We start from the raw sequence: 24,908 nt of genomic DNA, 5'->3' as shown, positions 1-24,908 counted from the left end.
CAATGAAAAAAAACAGTTTGTTATTGTGTCCAAGACGAGGGACACACCAAACCATGGGGAAACACTAGAGTCAGTCAGGAGGCAGAAGAATCAAGAGGAAGCATGGGCCAGAGGCTTTACTTTAGTTTCCATGGGAACGGCAAGGTAAAGGGGGTTAAAACTGGCTAGTTTGCATAAGTTCAGCAGGCTCTGGGGCATACAGGCTCTCCATAGTTGCCTGGTATCTGCTGCTGGGGAGAGTAGTGCAGAGGAATACTGCCTCTTGAAGTGTAAGCCAAATGAGGAGATATAGTTCAGGGTGTGAGCTCTGGACTGAATAGTTTGCCTGTGCAAGAGCACACTCCCTGGTGATTCATTTGCTCTCTAAGAATTGGCAGGTCATGGGAGGGAAGTCTCTCTCTCTCTTTTTTTTTAAGGCAGATTTCTTATTTATTTATCTAAATTTGTATTGATTTGAGAGGGAGAGAGAGAGAGAGAGAGAGAGAGAGAGAGAGAGAGAGAGAGAGAGAAACATTGATTTGTTGTCCACTTACTTATACATTAATTCATTGGTTGATTCTTGTATGTTCCCTAACCAGGGTTTGAACCCACAACCTTGGCTTATCAGGATGATGTTCTAACCAACTGAGCTACCAGGCCAAGGCGGGCAGCAACTTTCCAGTCAGCCAGGCCCCAGATGCCAGAACATCAAGAACACAGAAAAAAAGAAAATATAGTTAATACACCAGTTAACATACTTTTTTGAAATAGATAGCATATGTGAATGAATGAATCAGTGGAGTTAATAAAGAGAAATTCTCCTAACTCTGATATTGGTATTAATTTACTATCTGCATGATATAGTTAGCTGACAGTTTTCTACATGAATGTTTCCCAAATGTCAGTCAGGAGAAATATCAAAGGTGATCTAAAAACTATGTCAGGTTTGTATGCTTGAAGATACAGGTTTTGCTTACTTAATCCTTTCAAGGTTAAGATCATAATCATTTAATTTTCAACTTTATACTGAAAAGGCTATATTTTAGGCACATGGTTTTCTAATAGAAATCAGTTTTGTTTCCTTATAAACAGTTTTCACTTTATGTGCACATTTATTTACGTAAAATAATGTATAGAAAGACACTTTACACAGGAATTTAGATTTAAATACTTGATATTTATTACCCACTTGCTCAGATATTTTCTATGTGCCTACTCGTCCTTTTTTGGTACTTTTTCTTCATTTAATTATGTTTTCTGATATCACTAACTACCATTTCTGCAATTTATGAGCAAACCGTGTCCTAAAGATTCTGTTGCTAGGTTACATCCTCCTTTCTCCCACCTTCCCATCCCTTTTCCCTGGGCTGGTTGCCATAGTGCTTCTTGTAATGGGTGGCTCAAGTCTGTTTTGGAATCATGGTGGCTGAATAAAAATCTAGGTTCTCTCTCACTCTCTTTTGTCTATGTAGCCTAGTTGCTCAATCAAGTATTGGAATTTAATTAAACAGAGAGTCACCATTCAGTATAATTATTCTATATTTACTTTATACAATGGATGTGAATTTTGCCATACAGAAAAATTACGTAAGTTGACTCTCTAATTGAAGAGTTGTTAAATTTTGGCAGGATTGTGAGTGTACATTGGGGAACTCCTTTTTTTTCCCTTGTATTTGATATTTTCCACTAGCCTCTGAAGATCCATGCTCCATTCTCCTCCACATTTTCCTGTTCCTTGGGAGGCTGACCTTAATGGATGTAATCCATAAACTCCCCTTTCCTCTGGCTTCTGAGATCAGACAATGGAAACACTGGCAGGAGACCAGAGGCAGGAATGAGAGTGAGGTTATAGTATTCCTTTCCTAGGCTCTCTTCCATTTAGTTCATTTGCAACACAAAGAGAGTTCTCTCCAGATAATGACCTTGCTGAAACCTTGATCTCAGACTTTCAGTCTCCACAACTGTGAGAAATAAATGTCTGTAGTTTAAGCCACCCAATCTCCAGTATTTTGTTATGGTAGCAAGCTGGCTGAGACATTGTGTATAGTTTCTCAAGCTACATGGATTTAAAAATTGCCAGAACCATTTGCAAATATAATAAGTTACACTGTTAATGCACTAGGTCATAAAGCTACTTCTACTACTATTCATTACTTTTTATGAACAATGATGTCAAAGAGGCAGTAATTTCTTTGGAACTTTCACTTTTATTACCAGCATTAGCAATTAATTTTCATTTTAGGTCCACTTTGGAGCAATACCTTCGGTTAAGTTCTCTACTGCTTCTCTACAGGTGCTGCATATGTATCAAGTGGAGAATAACAAGGTTCATCAAAATGCAGATGCCGGGTGGTTGGTAGGCACCCTTACTAGCTAAACTATTTACCCTAGCTAGCCTCTTAGATCAACAACCTACCTGACATTGTCACCAAGTCTCATAGACGTCTCAAATTTAATATGTCCCATATTGATTTTTGATTTGGCCATCCCAAACATTCCTTCATTCTTCACCATTGACAAAGATAAACAAAGACCTTAGTTAAAGTGATAAGGATGATTTTAATTGGTAATATACTATTAGTAATAGGGAAATAATAATATTAATAAAAAGAGTCCAGTGTGTGAACTGAACTGAATTTTGATTTGTATAGAGGAAATCAGGTATTTTAAAGGGAGAAACAGAAATAGAGAAAGGCAAGTTGGGTCTCTGTAGGGTGAGGGAGTGAAAAGGTACAAAAATCAGGAAGAGGGGGCTGAGTCCTATGAAACCCATCTGGGTTTCCTAACTGGTGCTTATTGAAGTTAGGCTCCGACCCTCTCACAAAAAACCAGGAGACAGGACTCCATCTTCAGATATTGACTGGAACAAACAGTAAAGTCTTTCAGAAGCCTTGGGTTTTGTCAGTAGGCATTTTAAGGAAGCCAGGGTCATCCTGGGAATGCACCCTTGAGCTGTCAGAAACCATGTTAGTGTTTGTCCAAGCCCTTATAGGCGAGGATTAAGGCCTAATCAAGAAGAGAGCTCAGAAGAACCTGGCTAAAGTTTGGTCAAGGAGAGAATCTTTGTCACCATGTCATTAAAGAGCAGATCCAAAGCAAAAAGTAATTCCTGAGGGTCCATCTTACAAATAGAAAACAATCTCACCATTTCTTACCATGTTAACGGCAGCACCCTGGTAAGTCACCATCATTTCTAAATTACCAACAGGTTGTTAAGAGATCCCCTTGCCTCTACACTAACCCCTTCAGTTTACTGTCAACAGGGTGATCCTTTGAAAATAAGTTATCCCATATCTCACTCAGGCTCCAACCTTTAAGTGTCTTCTTATCTCAGCAGAGTACAAAATGAAGTATTTACAATGACCCATAAAAGCTCTACTGACCTGCTCCAGTATTCCTGCACTGTAACCACTCTTATGACTTCCACTCTAGCTCAATCCACACCGGATGCACTGACCTCATTCCTGTTTCTTAAACAGGTCAGCAGCCTTCTGCCTTAGGACCACAACTCTAGTTCTGCCTGGAGTATTCTTCCTATAGGTCTAATAACTACATGTCTAACTCATTCGTGTCCTTTAAGTCTTTGCTCAAACCTGACCTTCATAAAGAGGTTGCTTTCAGCATCCTGGTTAGTACTGCAACTTACTCTGTCACTTCTCTAACCCTACCCATTTTTATTTTCCTCTTGTTCCATAGTTTTTATCATCTTCTAACATACTATATAATGTACTTATTATCTTTACTTATTATTGTCTGTTCTTCCTGTCAGAATATAAGCTCCAACAGGGCAAGAGCATCTCCCCAACACCACTGCTGGGTTTTATTTTTTCTTCACTAAAGTAGTTTTACATTGTGGATGTTCAATCGATATTTGTTGAATAAATAAATAAATTTATTGATCTAAGTAAACTTTCTTAGTGATATAAAATAAGCTCCATGAATGCTGTTTTTCATTAGCTGGGTATAGTTATATGTCTTGTTATAATATTTGGCATAGAACATAGAAATTATTTCTATGAGATAGGTAGGCTCTGCTCTGAAGCTGAAATTTGCTGAGGAGCAGTAAATTTTACTCTTGTCTCTCATGGCCCTGTTTCCCCACTGTAAAGAGAGGGGGAAAGAAAATACACACATAGAGGGAAAAAGATAATGAGGTGGCAACAAATAGAAAAGGGGACCATAGTTACATCAGTGATTATACTGTACTGATAAATGTACTGGATAACTGAATATCTAAATTTATAATAAGACCAAAGACCACCAAGAACTGGAAGAAATATCACAAGTAGATATAATCATGAAAACGTAGTGATCAGAAAGCATAGATGCTATGTAAGAGAAATAATTACATTGGCAAATCTTAGTAAAAAACATGCATTTTCTTGTCTATTTCTCTACTTATTGATGTGCCATTTTCTACTCTTTAAACCCTTTCCTCTTATAATGTAAACCAGAAGCCCGGTGCATGAAATTTGTACATGGGTAGGGTGCCTAGGCCTGGCTGGAGATAAGGGCTGATCAGGTTCCCTGCCTCACCATCTCCCTGATTCTTCCTCCTTTCGCTCCTTCAACCCCCCACTGCCACAGCTGGTTCCCACCATGTTCCATACCACCCCCTGGTGGTCAGCACACATCATAGCAAGCAATCAAACTCCCAGTCTCCCAAACTCCCTAGGGAGAACAATTTGCATATTAGCCTTTTATTAAATAGGACTAGAGGCCTGGTGCACAAAAATTTGTGCACTCGGGGAAGAGGGGGGTCCCTCAGCCCGGCCTGTGCCCTCTCTCAGTCTGGGACCCCTCAGGAGATAACGACCTGCTGGCTTAGGCCTGCTCCCTGGTGGCAGAGGGCAGGCCCAATCCCTAGGTGCAGCCCCTGGTTGGGCTCAGAGCAGGGCTGATTGGGGAGTTGGGGTGCTGCCCCCTGTCATGCACAGAGCAGGGCGATCGGGAGGTTGTGATGCCACCCTCAGTCATGCTCAGGGTAGGGCCGACTGGGGGGTTGGGGCACCGTCCCCTGTCACACTCAAGGCAGGGTCGACGGGGAGGTTGCGGCGCCACCCCCTGTCATGCACAGAGCAGGACCAAGCAGGGGGTTGGGGCACTGCCCCCTGTCACTCACAGAGCAGGGCCCATCAGGGGGGTTGGGGCGCTGCCCCCTGTCATGCACAGAGCAGGGCCCATCAGGGGGTTGGGGCGCCGCACCCTGTCACACACAGAGCCGCAGGGTGATCAGGGGGTTGGGGAGCTCCCCCCTATCAGGCACAGAGCAGGGCTGATCAGGGGGTTGGGGCACCTTCCCCTGTCATGAACAGAGCAGGGTGGATAGGGAGGTTGTGGCCCCGCCCCCTGTCACACACAGAGCAGGGCCGATCAGGGCGCTGCCCCCTGTCACGCTGATCCTGGTGGAAGGCCTCATGGCTCCGCTGATCCCGGTGCTGGGAGGCATATTACCCTTTTACTATATAGCATAGAGGCCTGGTGCATGGGTGGGGGCCGGCTGGTTTGCCCTGAAGGGTGTCCTGGATCAGTGTGGGGGTCCCCACTGGGGTGCCTGGCCAGTCTGTGTGAGGGGCTGAGGGATGTTTTCAGGCTGGCGGGTGACTGAAGCTCCCAACTGCTCCTTTTTTTCTTTTTTTTTTTTTTATTCTGGGCCAGCTTTAGCTCTGGCTCCAGCTCTGAGGCCTCCGCTGCTGAAAGCAGGTATCTGGTTTGTTTGGGTTCTATAATCGAAACACTGTATCAACTCCAGCTCTGAGATCCTGGAGGCTGAAAGCAGGGTTCTGGGGTTTTGTTTAGCTTCTATATTTGTAACAATGTTTTAAACTGCAAGCTCAGAGGCCGGCAAGGCAGGCGGGGAACAGTGGAGTCCTCCGTCACTGAAGCAAGCAAGCCTCATGTTCGCTTCAAGCTGCCTGGCTGCTGGCCGCCATCTTGGCTGGCAGTTAATTTGCATATCGCCCTGATTAGCCAATGGGAAGGGTAGCGGACATACAGCTAATTACCATGTTTCTCTTTTATTAGATAGGATAATTTTTATTATATTTGTAAATAGTTTGGTGGGGTTAGTAAGGGAAGCAGAAATGCATTGTTTAATAGACCACATTCTGCAGCCAAATTTCCTGGGCTTTAATTTCAGCTTTGCTATTAACTATGCAACTATATGCAAGTGATTACAACTCTTGACCTTAGTTTATGCATTTATACAGAGGAGATAGTAATAATATATAACTGATGGAGTTATTTTGAGGATTCCTCACAACACACAGTTCCTGTTATATAGTATTCACTCTATAGTTATTTTCACATAATAATGAAGTATTCTCTGAAAAGAAAAATGTACAATTTAAAATTGTATACACTACATTTTTATAAAATTATATTGTTCATATAATACTAACTGAATCATGGAGGCAAATTTTCATTACTAATATTTTTTTAAAAACTCTTTGTACACTCATTTGAATTTTCAAATTCCTATGCTACAAAATTTTTAATTTGAAATACTAGGTTTAGAGAGAGAGAGATACTGTATACTGGAGTGTCAAAAATCCTTTCTGTATCTCATATGGTAGTGTACTAGAGGTAAGATAATTTCCCCTTTACTCTTTTGAGTTCTGCATTGAGATCAATCTCTGTAATAAAAAAACAGATTAACACGAGAAAAAGCTCAGAAGTTTATTGACATGTATCCTCATGTATACATTAGGGACAACCAGGGAAAAATCAGTAACTCTCAGAGGTGAATTAGAACTTCATCTTAAATACCATCTTCAGCTAAAGAGAAAAGAAAAAGTGTGGAGAAAGCTATAGGAAGGCTACTAGGAAAAGCAGAATAAATAAGTGCAAGATTTGTTATGCAGATTTAAGTCTCTACTTTCTCCATTTCTAATGTTGTCTTGCAGTATGAGGAGGGTCACTTTTATAAACTTATGTCCTGCTTTTAGGCAAATAGCGGGAAAGCAGAAAGTTTTTCTTTTCTTTTTTAAATTGCTTTCAGTAAAAAAAAATCATCATATGAAAGTGGCATATTGGGGAGTGGCATATTCTGCTACCCTTTAATAGGAACTCTGGGTAGCTCTTTGTCTAAGAGATAAATTGCTAAGAGCTATGAAGGATCTGTTATTTCATCCTACTTGCAAGCTACTAAGAAGCCTGCTACAGTTTCATAGAAGTTGACAGAAGGCGTGAGATTCCTCTACAGGAGGCAAAGGACTTGACTGCTCACAGCACAACAGGGAGCATGCACTTCAGATTCTCTTAGATTCCTCTGGCTCCCAAATTCTAGGAGGCAAATTGGAGCTGCTAGGCAGGTGTTGCACAAGCATTGGGTGTGTATTAGAATGGACAAATGTCACGCTTGGGAAAGTCCTGCTAGCAAACTTACCCAAACTTTAACATGGAGGGAGAGATGATCTTTGCCATCTTGCAACCATGTCTCTGCCCTTGAAGGAACTACTATCTTGGAAACTATAACTTGTAAAAATGCAAGAGGACCACAGAGATTTGACTCCCACCATAACACACATATAACGCATCCATAGGGCTACTGTGCTGAAGAGAAGGTGCACAAAGGTTCTGACCAGAGATTTAGACTGACTTTGTAAGTATAAAACCCTCGGTGCTTACTAAGTCTTTGAATATACAGTTAACCAAGAAGAGTAAAACGTTACAACAATTTGTTTTGCTTTGTCCTGCTTTATCACTTCATACTTTTATGAATCATGTGTTCTTTCCTCTTATCATATAAGTTTTACCACACCCCTCTACACTTATTTGTGCCGATAATTTAATCTTATTGGCTAAAGTATTTTTTTTTGTGTTAGAAGAACTAACACACTTTCATAAGAGTGGCAATCTTCCTTTCTCTCCTAATAAAATTAGGTTTCACAAGGTTCAACGTGTTCCTCCTCTGTAGGGTAGCTGAGCAATAGTTACTCAGCTTTGCAAGGTTTATTTCCTCTGTGAATAATTAACACTCCCCCTCACCCCACCCCCAAAAAGTATTTTTAAAATGGTTTTTTGTGGTTGTCTTATTCAGAAATTACTCAAAATTATGTCATCCTGGTCTTTTGCGTGTGTTTTTAAGCAAAAGCTACAGCTGTCCTTGTACTGTGTGTGTCTTGTCCTTTTAAAGCTGGGGCTACAAAATTCATTTGAATTCCCGAGAAAAGCAGAAATGTCAACTACTATTACTTAATAAACCAAGGAATTGAGCATTTACGTTTTTGCCTGACTGAAGACATTTAATCATGTAAATCATGTAATATTTGAGACATTTATAACAATTCCTTGTTTACTAGAAAATGAAATGTAACTGGATTTCCTATGTTTTTATTTCCTAAACCTGGCAACTCTGGTTACTGTTTATCTACTAAACAAACTACAAATAACCTTTTGGTAAAATTTGACAAGTGGGTGTTAGCTCAGAAGCACTCCCCTTGGCGCAGGGGTAAAGGTTTCAAAGTTTTGATTGTGACATCAACGCTATTCAAAAATAAATGTAACTCTACACGGTTTTACATTCATAGATGTGCATCTGGAAGTCCGGCTCAAGAACGGTGGTGAAAAGAAGTAATGACCGGTCTGGGGTTTTTGAAGAAACTTGGGGGGGCAGCCTTTCCAAAGAGGGTGGATGTAACCGCGCCAGTGTGCTTCGTGGTTCAGTGAGGAGAGCGCGACACCTGAGCGAGCCAATAGGAGCCGAGCAGGAAAGAGCTGGGCGCGTGAAGCCAATCAGAGACAAGAGGGGTGGGACTGAGACTCCGGAAAGGGGCGTGCCCCCAAGCGCGGGGCTCAGCCAATCGGAGCCGAGTGGGGCGGTGCTGGGTGCCGGCGGTGGGTGGTCTCGGGGAAGCAAAGGACGCTGCGAGTGAGCCTCTGAGCCGCACTTGCACTTGTACCTGCACCTACGCTTCTCACCGGCAGGGCGGACGCAGGCTCCAAGGGTGACGGGGAACGGGGTGGCACTTGATCCGCTCGTCATGGCCTATCCGGGATACGGAGGAGGGGTGAGTGCTGTCCTCTGCGCGCGGCCACCGCTCTGCGGGGTGTGGCGCCCCTGCTGGCGGTGCCGAGGGACCGGGCCACCTTCGGCGCCTGAATCTTCGCCGCCTCTTGCACTGCCTCTTGTGCCCGCAGTCCGAGTCCTGGTCCCCGAGGCGTGTCCTTGTGTAGCCAAGAGTGTGATGTGGTTTTAGAAACATCTTTCCTGGAGCGGCGCGGGGAAAAGCACCCTTTTCTTGTTCCAGTCATCTGCTGTGCCCCGCCCCCAATGTGTCACTCCGTTTTGCTAGACATCCTCTTTCTGGATTTTTTGACCACTTATTTTCTATCCTTAAGAATAAATGAAGATGCGCTAAATGTCTCCTAATCTTTACTGTTCTGCTAAGGGCAGTCTGTTCTTCTACACTTTTTGGGGAGTGGGAGGGTTACTCTTTTCTTACATAACTCTTTATTTTGCATCACCTTTGAGAGTTGGAAATTATAAGTGCAGTATCCTGGTGGCTAGCTGGCTGGCTTTTTCTTCTCAGAAAGTTGCACAACCTTCAGTATTTATGTCAGTGATCTTCAGAGTGGGGGAGCACACTTTGTATTAAAATGTGCACGAGGGATAATCCATTGGGCTGTTGGTAGACAATAATATAATTCTAATATTAATTGTACTTGTTTTTAACCCAGAAAGAGAAATTGAGCTTTACTAATATTTAATATAGGTTTTAGTACTGTCAGATGGCAGTGTTGAAAACCTGGCCTCAGTTCCTCCTGGCCCCTTCTACTTTAAGATGCCTAAGGAAGGTAAGGCCTTCTTCAACCATTAGTCAAAGGAGCGTTTGAAAATTTTCACACTGATGTAAAATACAGGGAGTAAACTGAGGGATGAAGTAGAGACATTTGGTTTCTCAACTTGTTTGTTCCTTTAGCTTAATGTGATATATTACAGTTTATACATACATAGTTCTCTGGCGTTGCAGATTCTATAATCTAGTTTAACTAAAATAACCCTTCCAAACTGGACCCGTAGTTTGAAAATTTCTGGGAAGAAACTAGGAATCCAAGATAATATTAAGGATTCAGAAATGTGCAAAACAATGTGAAAATGACATTGCCATCAGCTTTTAAGTCCAAGCTGTTCTTCAGTCACGTTACCAGATAGTAACTCTATGTAATAGTCAGTGTTGACTCATTTGACACTACCAAGAAGACAACTTGAAATATGAATTTTTTAAACTATTTTTATGGATTGGCCTTAATGACTAGGAGCTCCAGTTCTCCATGGGGGTCCTTCTACATGAGTCTTGGGCTTCCTTATGCTGGCTTTGTTCTAAGAGAGAAACAGAAAGTGCCTTTTGAAGTCTTTAGTCTGGAATGGACTTTGGTGCAATTTCTGCTGTATTCTATCAGTTACGGCTGACACAGGCCCAGCTTAGATTCAAAGGGATGGAAAAAGTCCGCCTTGCATAGGGGAGACGGCAAAGAATTTTCAATCATCTGTACTCTGACCACGACCAGCTCTCATGTTTTTGGATTTGGGGGCAGTGAATGCTGCATGTCAGGAAGGAAAGAGAGGCAGAAGGTTATTCATAAGGTCAGATTCTTCATGTAATATAGCTTGCCTGACTTGTTTAAAAAAATGGAACAAATGGAGATGCTATAGTAAAGGGTTCATGGTCATCTTTTGGCATCACCTCAACATTAGCTTTTCACTAATATGCTTAGATTTAGTTTGACCTCGTTTCTTATAAAACACTTTTAGTTTTTCTTCCGGATGTGAATCTTACAGTGGTGAGGGTCGCCAGTAAGCCCTAACTTCCTGGATATGCCCTAACACTTGTTTTCACTCCTTGTCCTTGGATGTTATTTCTACATGCCCAAAGAGCAAAAGCTTTACGAGTTTTGCTAAACTGTTCACCTCAGGGGTTAGACTTGTCCTCAGATATTGGCCTGGAAATTTCCTTCCATTGGTAAGATGATTTAAAAATAATATTTTGCAACATTTGGATTATTTTTATTACTAAGATTGATAAAATTATCCTAGCCTGCCATTATTAGAAATAGGAAGATTTTTTCTCCCTTGAGTCAATATTTATAATTTTAGAAGGGCCATTTCACCTACGTTTTCCAAATATATTGGTAAAAAGGTATACATAGCATTGTTAATATATATTTTAAAATTTAAATTCTATTTGTGGTTGAATACTCTCCTTTTCTTTTTTTAAAATATATTTTTATTGATTTCAGAGAGGAAGGGAGAGAGTGATAGAAACATCAATGATGAGAGACTCATTGATTGGCTGCCTCCTGCACGCCCCCTACTGGGGATCGAGCCCACAGCCCGGGTATCTGCTCTTGAGGGGAATCGAACCTGGGGCCCTTCAGTCCCCAAGCCTATACTCTGTCCACTGAGCCAGCCCTACTAGGGCCCTTTTACTATTTGTCAGCCTGGTCTGTCCATCTCTTCTTTTCAAAGAAGCAACTTTTAAACAATCATATCTATTTTTTTTTTGCTAATATTGTCTTACTGTTTCCTTTCTTGTACTTCATTGCTTCAGAATCTATATATGTTTTGACCACCTCCTGAGGAAGTTTCCTGGAACTCTTAATACTTCCTCCATACTTTTGCTCTTACCACATCCCTGCCCAGGGCTTTTCAGAGTACCTCAAAAAGTCTCTATCTTTTATCTTCTTTGCCCTTTATCTTAATCTTTTTTGCCTCTGGCAATCTCTACTGACCCTTAAAGAATGCAAGTGAAGTTACAAACTAGCATTTGCAAAATAGTCATGGGAATGTGAAGTTCAGCATAGGGAATATAATCAATAATATTGTAATAATTATATATGGTGTCTGCGGGTAGTAGACTTATCTGGGAGATCACTTTGTAAGTTATATAAATATCTAAGCACTACGCTGTACACCTGAAACTAATATAATATTAAATGCCAACTGTAATTTTAAAAAAATTTCAAGAGAATACTATATGAAAAAAAGAATGTAAGTGAAAAATATTTTCATTCAAGTACCATATGATTCTGGAATCTAATGAACAAAATGAACTAACAAGCAAAATAGAGACAGACTCACAGACAGACACCAGGCTGACTGGCTGTGTCGAGGGAGCTAGGTGTGGAGGAGGGTGGAGGGATTGAGCAAAAAAGAAAGGGGAAAAAACTCTTGAACACAGACCACAATGTGGTAATTCCCCGGGGTTAGAGGTGGGGGGATGGAGGAAGGTGGAGGAGGGTATGGGGGGATAAATGGATGGAAGCTTTTCTTGGGATGGTAAATACAAAGTACAGAGTACAGATGATGTGTTTTAGAATTGTGCACCTGAAACCTGTATAATTTTGTTAACCAGTGTCACCCCAATAAGTTCAATAAAAAGGAAAAAACACACCCAAAATGGAATAATGAACTATCTTTATACTTCCTTCACACTAAAAAAAAAAAAAACACCAAAAAACAAACCCAAAAAAACAACTGAGTAAAGTTATCTTTTTAAAGTTATTAATAATGTGTACCAAGTTCCAACTGAAAAGAAAAGAGGAACCACAGATATAGCAGGAAACAAATAGTAGGTAGCCTCTGGGTCATACTGTCTATTTTTGAATCATGATCTACTTCTTACTAGTTATCTGACCTTAACCAATTCAGGAAGCCTCCTGAAGTTTCAGGTCCTCAATTGCAAAAAGGACATAGTACTTTTATACCTCATAGGGTTGTTGGAAAATCAAATAACGTAATAGATGGAAAGTACTTAGAACAGTAGTACCTGGATATAAAAAGCTCTCAAAAAATATTAGCTCTGTATTATTATTGTTTGTATTCTTGTTGTTACTCTTAGTTTTGAAAAGGACCATGGTTAGAATTATAAATTTATTGACCTGTTCATTGATTTCTTCCTTAAAAAAATTTTTTTTTGATGGAGCAGGTATTTCAGTCCTACGCTGTTTCCCTTGATTTATTCACAATTTCATTGTATTTTACCATGCATTCTTCTAAGTATGTGTCCTGAGTTATACTACTTGTTAGTTTTTCTGTAGGTAAATTTTCTTACACTTTTTATTTTTGTTTATTTTAGTGTTGATTATGGTAAACACTTTTTCAAATTATGTATGTTCATCTATTAGATTGAGTTCTTAGTGGCTAGAGATTTTTTTTTTCTTTCACAGTTTTTTTAATTCTGGATAACATGTTAATGAATGGAATTAGATCCAATTATGGAACATCTAGCATTTTGGAGCTAACAGCTTTTGTGATAGTGAATTTGGAAGCTTTCAGTAACTCTGTTTCTGCACTGCAATGGACTGCTCATAAGTATTTCTTTTTAAACCAACGTTAGTGGATAATAGGTAGCATTTTGTGATAATAACTTCCTCCTTTTTCACTCTTCTAGTTTGGAAATTTTATTGGTCAGATGCCAGGAATGCAGATGCAGATGGGACAGCCAGTGCCAGGAACAGGACCACAGGTGCTCCCTGGTGGATACCCCAGACACCCAGCTTACTTGAACAATTACTCCTCAGCCGAAGACCCCATGTGGACATACTTTACTGCTGTTGCTGGACAGGTGAGATCCTAAATACATTGGACAAATATCAGTTAAAAATGATTGCTGTTTAAAGACATGCCACTTTTTTTATTTAGTGTATCATTTAAAATGTATATCAAATTTGTATTTTAAACCTTTCTAGACTACTTTTCTTCCTGAGATCAGAGATGAGGTTAGTCATTTTATTTTAAAAAGTCTGTTAGCATGATCCCTGACACATAGTTTATTTAACCAAAAGTGGAACCAGGGTGGTGTCTGGAGAGTGAGCCAGAGAGGATTTGGAAAAAGATATCTACAAGTACAGATTGGTGACATCACTAAGTTGCTATAGAGTCAAGTTCTGTCTTGCGCTAGGCGTCTTGTATAAAACAATAAATCCTTAGTTTTTTAAGCCCCTTTAATAGCATTTTTTATTGTTTGCAGCTAAATGAAATCTTGTTACATTATACCCTTCTTATCAGGAACTGGACATATATATTTAGAGACTTTTATTTGACTTCTGATCTATTACAGTATAACAGTTTTCAACAATGATTTTCTATGTTTGTACTGTTTGATACTTGCCTCAATTTTTCCATAGCCTTGTGCTTTTGTGTAGTTAAACTCCATGAAGAGATGGCTCTTGCAATATTGTCCCCTACCAACTTGACACTAGGAATATATTAGTCATTCAATACATGGGTTGAGTGGGTACATAAGCTATTTCATTTCTAATTTTTTAGTTCAAATATTTAGACAATTCTTGTATATGTTGAATTTTGCCTAGCTTTAGGATCAGGTGTAATATCAGACTTACATAATATGCTTCTACAACCCCGTTACTGAACTCACCACTATAGCTGTATTCTTTTTTAATAGGCCATATAATGGCCTATATGATGCTCTACAAGAAATGCCCAGTTAAAGCTTTCTGCAGTGTTCCTTTTATAGGATGATGTTTTCTGAACAGTGATGATTTAATCATCAGTTGATTTGAGGAAATTCTGGTTCGTACCTTCATAAACACACAAACATACACACATGCACACACACACACACATCATGAATTTCAATAATAGCAACACCTTTAACTTTAGTGTGCACACTGCTTCCACTTCTGAAGTGGATGCAGAAGAACTTCAGAAATGTTTGACACAGTCTGGAATTAGTGGAACTTACTCTTGTGAGATCTTTTTTACTCCACTGGGCCCCTGCACACATTCCTTATTACCTTTACTCTGCTGTATTTTCCCCTTATCACTTACTATCATCAAAGTAATTTCTTCTTTATTGTCTCTCTACCATCACTAACATGTAAACTGTATGAAGGTGAGGAATTTGTTTTGAACAGTGTTAGATAACTAGTCCTATTAATGGTGCTTGTACATAGTAGGTTGCTTAATAAATATTTGTTAAATTAATTTCTTATTCTTTCTAAATGGAAGATATTTATTTGGTTGCTTCTCTTCATTTTCTTAACATACTTGATTTATTGATTGCTATAAAATTAATTTCATTTTGTATGGGATTGTTCTAAATTGTTAATTTTTGTTGGTTGTCTTGTTGACCATTAGATTTTTTTTATATACTTTCGACTTTTGGTTCATAAACTTGCTTTGCTTGGAGTTCTTGTGTATTTCCTCCCTTCTTTTGGTCCCCCTTCCATGTTACACCTTTCCTTCCCCATGTCGCCCTTCCTTGTGTAGTGATTTTGTGATTGTCCCCACCTCGATTGTGTCCACAATTTAAAATATGGCTGATTTTTTTAAAAGAACTATTTTCTAACTACAGAATTTAATTTTTTAAATGTATTTTTTATTGAAATTTTTTGGGTGACATTGGTTAATACAGTTATATAGATTTCAGGTATACAGTTCTATAATACATTTAAAATTATGTAAACAAGATTACAAAAACCTGCATGACAGACAGACAGACAACCACTTAGATGCTGTGTAGTACTAAACAGTACTACATGGTTGGTTCATTGAGAAGAAGTTTTCGTATAAGGAAATCTAAGCTAAAGATCAGAATATGAGTGTTTATAGTAATTCTTAGCCATAGTTTTTCGAAGTTGTTATTTTTTTTTTCCTTTGGTCCTACAAAGTACATTTTAAATTTGTCCCCTTGATCCTTTCTCAGAGCTATTGTTTGGTATTCAGACAATGTATTTGATACCTCCAAGTAAAATATTCTCCTCTCTATATTTTTTTTTAAATAGAAAATAGGATGAGGTACTGAAACCTGAGACTCCTCAACCTGTTTCACTTCCATTGTGATTTCTTATTTGTATTAAAAACATATTTTCCATAAGTTCAAGCCAAGAATGTTTGGGCAATAATCAGAAGACTACTACCAAAATGTACGGAACTCTAAAATTTTGCTGGGGGTAATAGTTTTGGAGGGAAAATATATTTTCTTTTTTAATATTCATTAGAAATAATCTCCCCCCCCAAAAAAAAATAGGCATGAAAGGAAAGTTTTGAGATTTTTCTTAAAAATTCCATTGTAGGTATTTTTCCAACTAATTGAAGTAGAGGTCCAGTGTTTCCCCCAAGATATTATTTTGAGCTATTATTGTATAGAATGATTATGCCATTTCCTCAAAGTAGAAAAAATAAATTATATTTGAGATGCTTCAAAAATTAATAGATTATAATTTGATTGTGAAAAATTATTTATAGTTCATGATGTTCTGTAATATGCCTTTGCTATAAAAGTCACCTATTATTTTGTAGTTGATAATAGAGTAATATTGTGAAGAATGCATATTTTTTGATTGGTCTAGATCAGTGGTTCTCAACCTTCCTAATACAGTTCCTCATATTGCGGTGACCCCCAATTTCATTGTTACAAATTGAACATAATTAAAGCATAGTGATTAATCACAAAAACAATATGTAATTATATATGTGTTTTCTGATGGTCTTAGGCGATCCCTGTGAAAGGGTCCTTCAACCCCCAAAGGGGTTGCGACCCACAGGTTGGGAACCGCTGGTCTAGATGGACAGTTAGCACTTTAATGTGCATTTACACAACTGTACATTAAATCAAGTTATAATTATTTTAACAGGATGGTGAAGTGGATGCAGAAGAACTTCAGAAATGTTTGACACAGTCTGGAATTAGTGGAACTTATTCTCGTGAGATCTCCCCCCTGCGCCCCCCGTTGAAATTGGAATAGGAAATTCATATCCTAACATTTTGCACCCATACTTATATTACTTTACAGTTTGTTTGTTTTTTTTATCACAGATATACATGCACATAGTTTAAAGAGTCAAATAATTCTTCAGAGTTTGTTATGAAAATAACTGTTCATTGTTCATTGCTCTCTCCCCAGTGTTAACCACTCACAGAGGAAATTTCTTTCAACTTTCTCAGCTGATTGTTTTGAAATTTGCCTCCAGATCTCAAAACAGCATGCTTTTTAAATCACTATTGCTTTTCAGTTTTAATGATTATCAGTGGAGGTCTTCTGTGGGGCATGAGGATTTAACTCTCAACCTTAAACTCACCCTTGTCCCTGCCCTCCACACAGGAGCCCTACCCATCCTCCCATCCATTCAGCACAGCGATGTAATAATTTACGTTAGGTCGACAATCAGTATTTGCCTTTTTGTTACTATCTAAATGCTCTTCTTATGTCTTGCGATAGGTATGATTAATATTCCATTTTACATAACTTTCCTTTCCTGAAATTAATCATCATCTTGGAGCTTCCTGTTGTGCTGTACTCTGTGCAGAGCCGTCACACTGGCATTTCATCACCATTGTTCGGGAGCTATCTTTCTCTCTCTGGAGTTGGATCTTCCCTTTATTTCATCTCTTGTCATCTTTTTTAATTCTATAAAGTATAACATTAGCTTTCTATTAAAAGAGTACATGGGAGGTAAATTTTTTTGAGGCTTCATCTGAAAATGCTTTCATTCTGTCCTCAGAATTAAATGAATGGCCAGGTGTAGAATGCTGTTACAAGTAATTTTCACTTAGAATCTTAAAGGTACCATTGTTTCTAGCTTCCACTGTTGCTCTGTCTTTCTGTGTCCTGCCTATATGTCATATGTCTTTCCTCTCTTGAGGCCTGTGAAATGTTTGTTCCTAGTCTGATGGTTCACAGTCATGTGCCTAGTTGTGTTGTGTAGGGAACTCAGTAAGTACCCCCAGTCTGGGACTCATTTGCTTTAGTTCTGGGATATTTTCTTCAGTGATGTTTTCTCTATTTTCTCTTTCTAGAATGCCTGTTATTTGGGATGGATTACTTATTTTCTCCTACTTCTTCTTTTCCTCTATTTTGGGAGGACATGTCCATATCTTTATTTTCTAAACCTTCTATTGAGCCTTGTTTACTGCCATGTTCTTAAAATCCAAGAGCATCTGTGTGTTTTTTTCTTCATGAATGTGATATCTTCCATGATCTCTCTGAGATTTAAAGTTTTTTTCTTTCTACATAACCTTTGTTTCCAACAGATTGCTTCTTCCTCCCCCCCCCCCCCCATTTGTTTGTCTTTTATATTAGATGCTTTTCTCAGGTGTCTGGTGATCCTGGGATTCTCATACTTAACTAAAAGGCTGGTTAGAAGCTGTGAGATCATGGTTAGGTGCTGATTGTAGAGCCCTCTGTCTGATGGTTAGGCTGGGCAGTTTGGTGTGCAACACTGGGTGTTAGTATTCTCTAGGGTTTCCTTTTGGGCTGGTTGTCCAGCTGATCTTCTGTCTGGAAAGGAGGGGGAAAGAATCAGCAGGGCTCTCAGTCTTTTGTAAATTGTCATTTAATTGCCAGCTAGCTAACCCTGTTCTGGAATCCTGCAATCTAGAGACTTCTCCCAGGAATAAAACCCCAGACTTCTGCTGAGGTGAGAGCAGACATAGCCTTCCACTGAACTGAGGCCAGGAGGGGATTTAGAGCTCTGAATGCTCCTTAAGTAGACATTCAGTCACTCCTGTTTTTATCTTATCTTTACCCATTTACAGAAGTATTGCCAATTCTTAAACTTTTGGGGTCTTTTCCAGGATAAGTAGGCTGCTTCTCAGCTGTTTTTATTGCAGGTTCAGGAAAACACTTTTTTATAACTTAGGTTAGTTAACTCACATCCATCTACTTTTCCAGCTTGCAAAATTTGGTTCCTTTGTTTCTTCTCCCATTCTCTTTTTCTCTAAAGGTTTATGACTTTTAAAAAAAATCCATTTACTCTCTATTCTAATGGAATGTGGTGAGAGAGAGGGGAACTCTTGTCAATTTTCCTGAAAATTCTCTTCATTCTTTGTCAAAATATTTAATCTGATTAAATGTTTATGTTTATGTGAAATCACAAAACACACACTATCCGGTACATAGAAAATGCGCATTGAGTATCTGCTGAAATTGTCAGCCTGGAAATACTGTAACCACCTATTCTAACATTAATTAAACATTTAAAGAAAATCAGCTACTAAAGCTTGTGGGATGTTTTACAATTTTTTTTTTCTTAATGGATCTAAAATTTAGCTGAAATCATTTGTTTCTTTATAGAATTTCAAAAATATCAAATAGCATAAAATAAGTCAACTTAATTTTAAGTATTTTTATTTATTTATTTTTATTTTAATGAGCTATTAGCTAAGAGAACTTTGTAAGCTTAACTGTGCTAATATAATGTTTTATTTATCAGGGCTATGATATAGTCTTGAATAAATCACATACTAATTGAATGCAATTACAGTAAGGATTTGAGAAATTAAATTCTATTTACTGAGTCCTCAGTTATGGTTCTATAATTACAAAAGTGTTAATATTTCTAATAAACCCTAATTTTAAGATAGTGTTTATTTATTCCTTCTTTCTTTTCTTGCCCCCCTTCCTCATCCCCAAGGGGGGGGGGGAAACATTTGCTTCAGTTAAGAAACTTATCTTTTCTTACTTAATCAAATTACAGTAAAACTATCAAATGATTTACCTACATCCATTTTCATCTCACTTTACAGTCTATTCAGGGTAAACTAATGTTTCTGAAATGAAGATTTTAGAATTGTCCCTCTGCTTAAAATCCTTCAGTGACTTCCATTGGTCTAAATCTTTAGGTTGGCATTTACGACTTTCATGATCTAGCCCTCATCTGTCTTTCTGATGTCATCATATGCAACTCCCTCCCATATACCCCAGGCTTTAACCAAATTGCTAACTCCTTTAAGTTTTGTGATTTTAGTATATGTCAAATGCCTACTTAAACTCCGCTTGTCATTTGTATTAGGAAGACTAAAACGCTCCTCTATGTGATAGCAGTTTTCAGTTACTTTATGATTGCTTATTTAATTATCTAAATCCCCTTATTAGATATGATTAGATTGAAGGTAGCAATTTTTTTTTTTTTTATGGATGGCTAATGTGTTAAATTTGCTGATTAGGGTGATTGTATATTTTTGGCAGTTTTGAATGTTTTAAGTTAACAATAGAAATTGTCATAGTCTTACATAGATAAAATTGTTCAAACTCTAATTGAAATAATAAATATGTTTTACAGCCTTCAGTTTGGAAACCTGCAGAATTATGATTGCCATGTTGGATGTATCCTTGAGTAAAAATAGCAAATACTATTGAATAGTGTCTTTTTCATACAAGGCAGTTGTGGATTATAGATTACCACAGTAAGCCAGAGTTTAAAAATGCTTTGTAAGATCCTGTTTGAATTCCATACTTTTCCAGTTTTACATAGAAATCTACTCATATGCCAAATTTAGCTAACTCTTGCAGAAGCATCCTATCGTGTGCGTGTGTGTGTGTGTGTGTGTGTGTGTGTGTGTGTGTGTGAATGATTTGGAGTTTTGGGTTAAGTAAATTCTCTTTGGTATCAATTTCATTTTTGTTAATAAAACTGTCAGAGAGATTACACAGGAAAAATGGGATTTAATGAATTCAAAGAACTTTGGACAGCTCTTAATGCCTGGAAACAAAATTTCATAACTATTGATCAAGACGGAAGTGGCACAGTGGAGCATCATGAGTTGAATCAAGCCATTGCTGCTATGGGTAAGAATATTAAAATTCTTTAGCATCCATCCAGGTCATCTTTGTCCTTTGATCAGATGAATCTTAATTGTTTTAATTTTTTAAGTAATAAAGGGATATATTATTTCACCTAGATTGATTTCAAGGTTGTAGGTAAATTCTAACTAAGGACCTTTAACAACACCAACAAAAACCATTTTATCCATTATTTTTTCAAAAGATGAACTTTCATACATTCTGGATGATAAAATAACTTCTGAATTTTCTCTGCTGAGCATATTTAAATTTATTCCTCTAATTATTAGTTCTCACTTATTATTTATAGTATTCTTTTGTATCTTGGTAAGACCTCCAATTTGATAATCTAGTTTTTTGGCAGTAAACACCATAGTTTTTGTTTTGGTTTTTTTCTTAAGTAGTAGAGAATACACAGTAGATGCCAAAATACCTCCAAATTAGAAGTATGCGTTTTAGAATATTTTTAAATAATTTAATGTTATTTTTTGTCAATCTCTGATAAGCTAAGGTTCTAAGTCTACTTTCTTTCAAAAAGTGATTATATACAATGGTGTGTAACTTGCTTACAGTTAACAACAGTTTTCAGTAAATTTAAGTGTGTTTCTCTTTATGATTTTATTTATACTCATTTCTAAACAAAATACATCTATAAGAAAATTAACTTCTTGAAAGTTAAAATCTGGAACCAATATAAATTATCTCAAATTCTAATTTAAAAAAGTAAAAACTAGTGATTTTCTTTGTTTTATAAATCGACATTTTAATTTAATAAATGGTGATTTTAGGGACAATCCTGGCTATATAAACATGTACTATAGTTTATAGAGCCTTAATAATTAATGGATTAAACTTGTTCCTTAATTCAGCATAATGTTGGAAAATTAATATAACCTTTTGCAAAAAAGAAAATAGCCAAACAATTCACATAGGCATCCTATATAATAAAAGCCTAATATGCTAAGTGTCCGGTCATCCGGTCGTCCGTTCAACCAAAGTGTAATATGCTAATGATATGCTAAGGCCGCTCAACTGCTCGCTATGCTGTGCACTGACCACCAGGGGGCAGATGCTCCGACTGGTAGGTTAGCTTGCTTCTGGGATACAGCTGATTGGGACTGAGCAAGATGGGCCAGACACACCCTGGAGCCTTTCCATGGTCCCTCTCCAGCTGGCCAACTTCCTATGTCCCTCCCTGGCCCTGATTGTGCACCGGTGGGGTCCCTGGCCCTGGCATCTACCCTTTCGCAATCCGGGACCCCTTGAGGGAAGTCGGAGAGCTGGTTTTGGTCTGATCCCACAGGCCAGGCCAAGGGATCCCACTGGTACACGAATTCATTCACCAGGCCTCTACTATATAGATAAACTTGTTTAATTAGGCCTGCTTTCTGATTTAGCTAAACTTTTTCCAGCCCAGTGAAGCACCCCAACTTCTCTTTCAAGTAATTGTCAGCAATATGCAGTAAATATCAACATGAAGCAGATTATTATTATAGATCTCGCAGGGAGAACAAAGGGTAAAATATTTAGCTGCAGCAGTGTTTGGCTATATTCTGCGCAGTGAGAAAACATGAAGTTATTTTCAGGGTCCACTATTTCTTACTTCTTTTCAGTTGAGTCAAGTTTCTGAGCTTTCTAAATCTCCATTTTCTGGGTAATGAAAAGAAAATAAGATTTCACCGAGTCTCCTCTCTGCCTACTCTAAGACTTCTGTGAGGATCAAATGAGATGAGGCACAGGAAAATGCTTCCCAGACAATTGGTTAAAGTGTAAAATATTTCCACCTGGCTATAAAGCAAGTTGTGTTCCTGGACTGAAGAAACCCCAAGGAGGCTAGTTGCTAGGGGAGAGGAAACTGGGCATTGCTATGTGATGTCATTACCTGGCACCCACAGCCACCGTTTCTGGGCTGGGCTGTGGGCTGTATTTTGCGCCATGGGGTCTCAGCAGCGTAGGCTGCGATTTGGTGGGGTGTTGCTCTGGGGTGGTGGTGGGGCCTGTGTCCCACTTCAGGGAAGCCGAGTGTTGCTTTGTGGATGCCAGGTCCGCGGTGCCATTTCTTTGTAAATAGCCAGTGTGCATCACAGCAGCTCCTGCATTGAGCGTCTGCCCTCTGGTGGTCAGTGCGTGTCATAGCAACTGGCCAGACTGTCAGACACTTAGCATATTAGCCTTTTATATATATATATAGAACATATGTTTTAATTCTCACCCAAGGATTTTTTTTTCTCCATTAATTTTTAGAGTAGAAGTTGAGGGGGAAAGACAGAGAGAAACATCATTCTGAGAGAGATACATCAATTGGTTGCCTTCTGCATGCACCTTAACCAGGGCCAGGGATAGCGCCTCCAACCGAGATATGTGCCCTTGACTGGAATCAAATTCGGGACCCTTCAGTCCACAGGCCAAGGCTCTATCCACTGAAAAAAAACTGGTTAGGGTTCAAAATATATTTTTTAAATCACAAATAATATATTTTTTAGCTTCGACTTTATTAGAAAGCTAGATTTGTGATATTCATGTACCACTATTAATAATTAACAGTTGCTTTGATCAATTTCAGTATGAATGTGTTTTGTTTCTAACATTGTGCTTTGTTCTTAACACGTTTTTTATGGAATGCATTTTGAAAGTTAATTTATTTATGACTATTAACAAGAATGCAGTGTTTGTTGTGGTGTTATGTGCTTAGTATTAGAAGGTATAATTTATCAATTTCTTTTTTTTTAGGTTATAGGTTGAGTCCTCAAACCTTAAGTGCTATTGTTAAACGTTATAGCAAGCATGGCAGGATCTTCTTTGATGATTATGTGGCTTGCTGTGTGAAGCTTCGGGCTTTGACAGGTATGGATCATTTACTAGTAAAAGTGGGTACAGCTACTTTTCTTAAGTAATGTTTGTTGCTTTCTCTAGCAAGTTTATATTATGTTTTCCCCTTTATTCATTATTAAATTTATCAGAGTGGTAGGCTTTAAAATTTTTGAAATATACGTAGTGAAAAATTGTTATAGCTCAGTTTTGGAGGTTTTTTCTTGTCTGAGATGCATAATCACTTATGATTTAATTGAGTATGAAATTATTAATATTTTAGTACCTGGGGACACCAAGTATTTGAAACTATAGATTTTTCAGTTGTAATAAAAAAGTAATTTCTTTGTTTAAAGATTTCTTTAGGAGAAGAGACCACTTGCAGCAAGGGGTTGTGAATTTCATATATGATGATGTGAGTATCTTGTGTAAACTTTTGATATTTATACTGTGTTCTAGAAGTGTTCATGGTTACCAAAAACTATTAAGTGATCCCTGGCACCAACACTGGGAATAATATATTTTGTAGGCCATGTTTTTTTTCTATAAGATTAAATATTGGTACAAATACCAACTTGACTTTACAGTAAACATACAAAATATTTTAAAATTTTATTACAGGTTTCTGGCAGTTTTTCTTCCAAATCATTTTAAAGGGTAAAACTACCATTATTTTCTTAGTTCTAATAGAGATAGGAAATTTTCACATATAATAGATTATAAAGCTATTCATTTCTCATTTCAGATAATTGCTATTAACCTGAATCCAGCTTTTTTAAAAAATTGATTATATAAGCAAGTTATATTTCAAATGTGTTCCGAAGTTTTAGTTTTTTCTTGTTTTTGTTTTTATGTGAAAGTTATAGGGTTGACATTACCCTACTAGCATATACTGGTTGAATTATAAATCTTGGAAAATCAAAGTTTCTCATCTTGTGAAAATACTTTTATGGAATATAATTAATAAAAATAAACATGATTTTATTGTTACCAGCTGATGATTTTGCTTATTTATTAGTTTTTGCAGGGCACGATGGCAATTTGAATATCTAGAATTTGAAAACTAAAGAAATACTGTGAATGTTTCTGCTTGGAAGAAATGAACTGGACTACTTTAAATTTAAGCTTTTGGGGCTTTTCATGTTTCTACCTATTAAATCTATTCCCTTTATAATATACATATATATATATATATATATATATATATATATATATAGTACATCTAGTAAAATGTGTTTTTATTTTAATGCACAATTCAAAGCAGTAAAAGAGATGCTTTTGTATTTGGGATGTTTCTGCTTTTAAAGAAGTTTTCTCTTGATGGATATCTGTATAATGTCATCAAATATTGGTATGTGATTAATTGATGTATATATGTCTTTGCCTTAATTTGAACAATATAAACTTGGAGGAATGTACTTATGAGATTATGTAAGAACCTAAATGATGAAAGCCTAGCTAACACTGACTTAAACTTATCTGAAGGTTACAGATTTTGCTTTCAGATTTTGTTTGTAGTTGTTGGTGTTTGAAGGTAAGCTAGAGGGGCAGTCCTGGATTTTGTGCCATATTCGTCATAGGGTTTGTTCTTA

At 37.8% G+C, this 24,908-nt stretch overlaps 1 protein-coding gene across 1 annotated transcript; it reads left to right on the top strand.

The window, feature by feature from the left end:
- Window positions 1-8,963: 8,963 nt before the first annotated feature.
- On the top strand, window positions 8,964-24,466 carry GCA (grancalcin; the record flags this gene model as incomplete). The annotated part of the gene is made up of 8 exons (XM_081095170.1): window positions 8,964-8,990; window positions 13,374-13,547; window positions 16,582-16,651; window positions 20,009-20,052; window positions 20,367-20,514; window positions 23,239-23,352; window positions 23,673-23,731; window positions 24,335-24,466. The coding sequence occupies 8 exons, from the start codon at window positions 8,964-8,966 to the stop codon at window positions 24,359-24,361; spliced, it is 663 nt and encodes a 220-aa protein (XP_080951296.1). The 3' UTR covers window positions 24,362-24,466.
- Between the last annotated feature and the right edge of the window lie 442 nt (window positions 24,467-24,908).

The sequence above is a fragment of the Myotis nattereri genome (genome assembly GCF_964212035.1).
Source record: "Myotis nattereri genome assembly, chromosome: 7".
Taxonomy (NCBI): Eukaryota; Metazoa; Chordata; class Mammalia; order Chiroptera; family Vespertilionidae; genus Myotis; species Myotis nattereri.
This window is presented reverse-complemented; position numbering and strand designations above follow the sequence as displayed.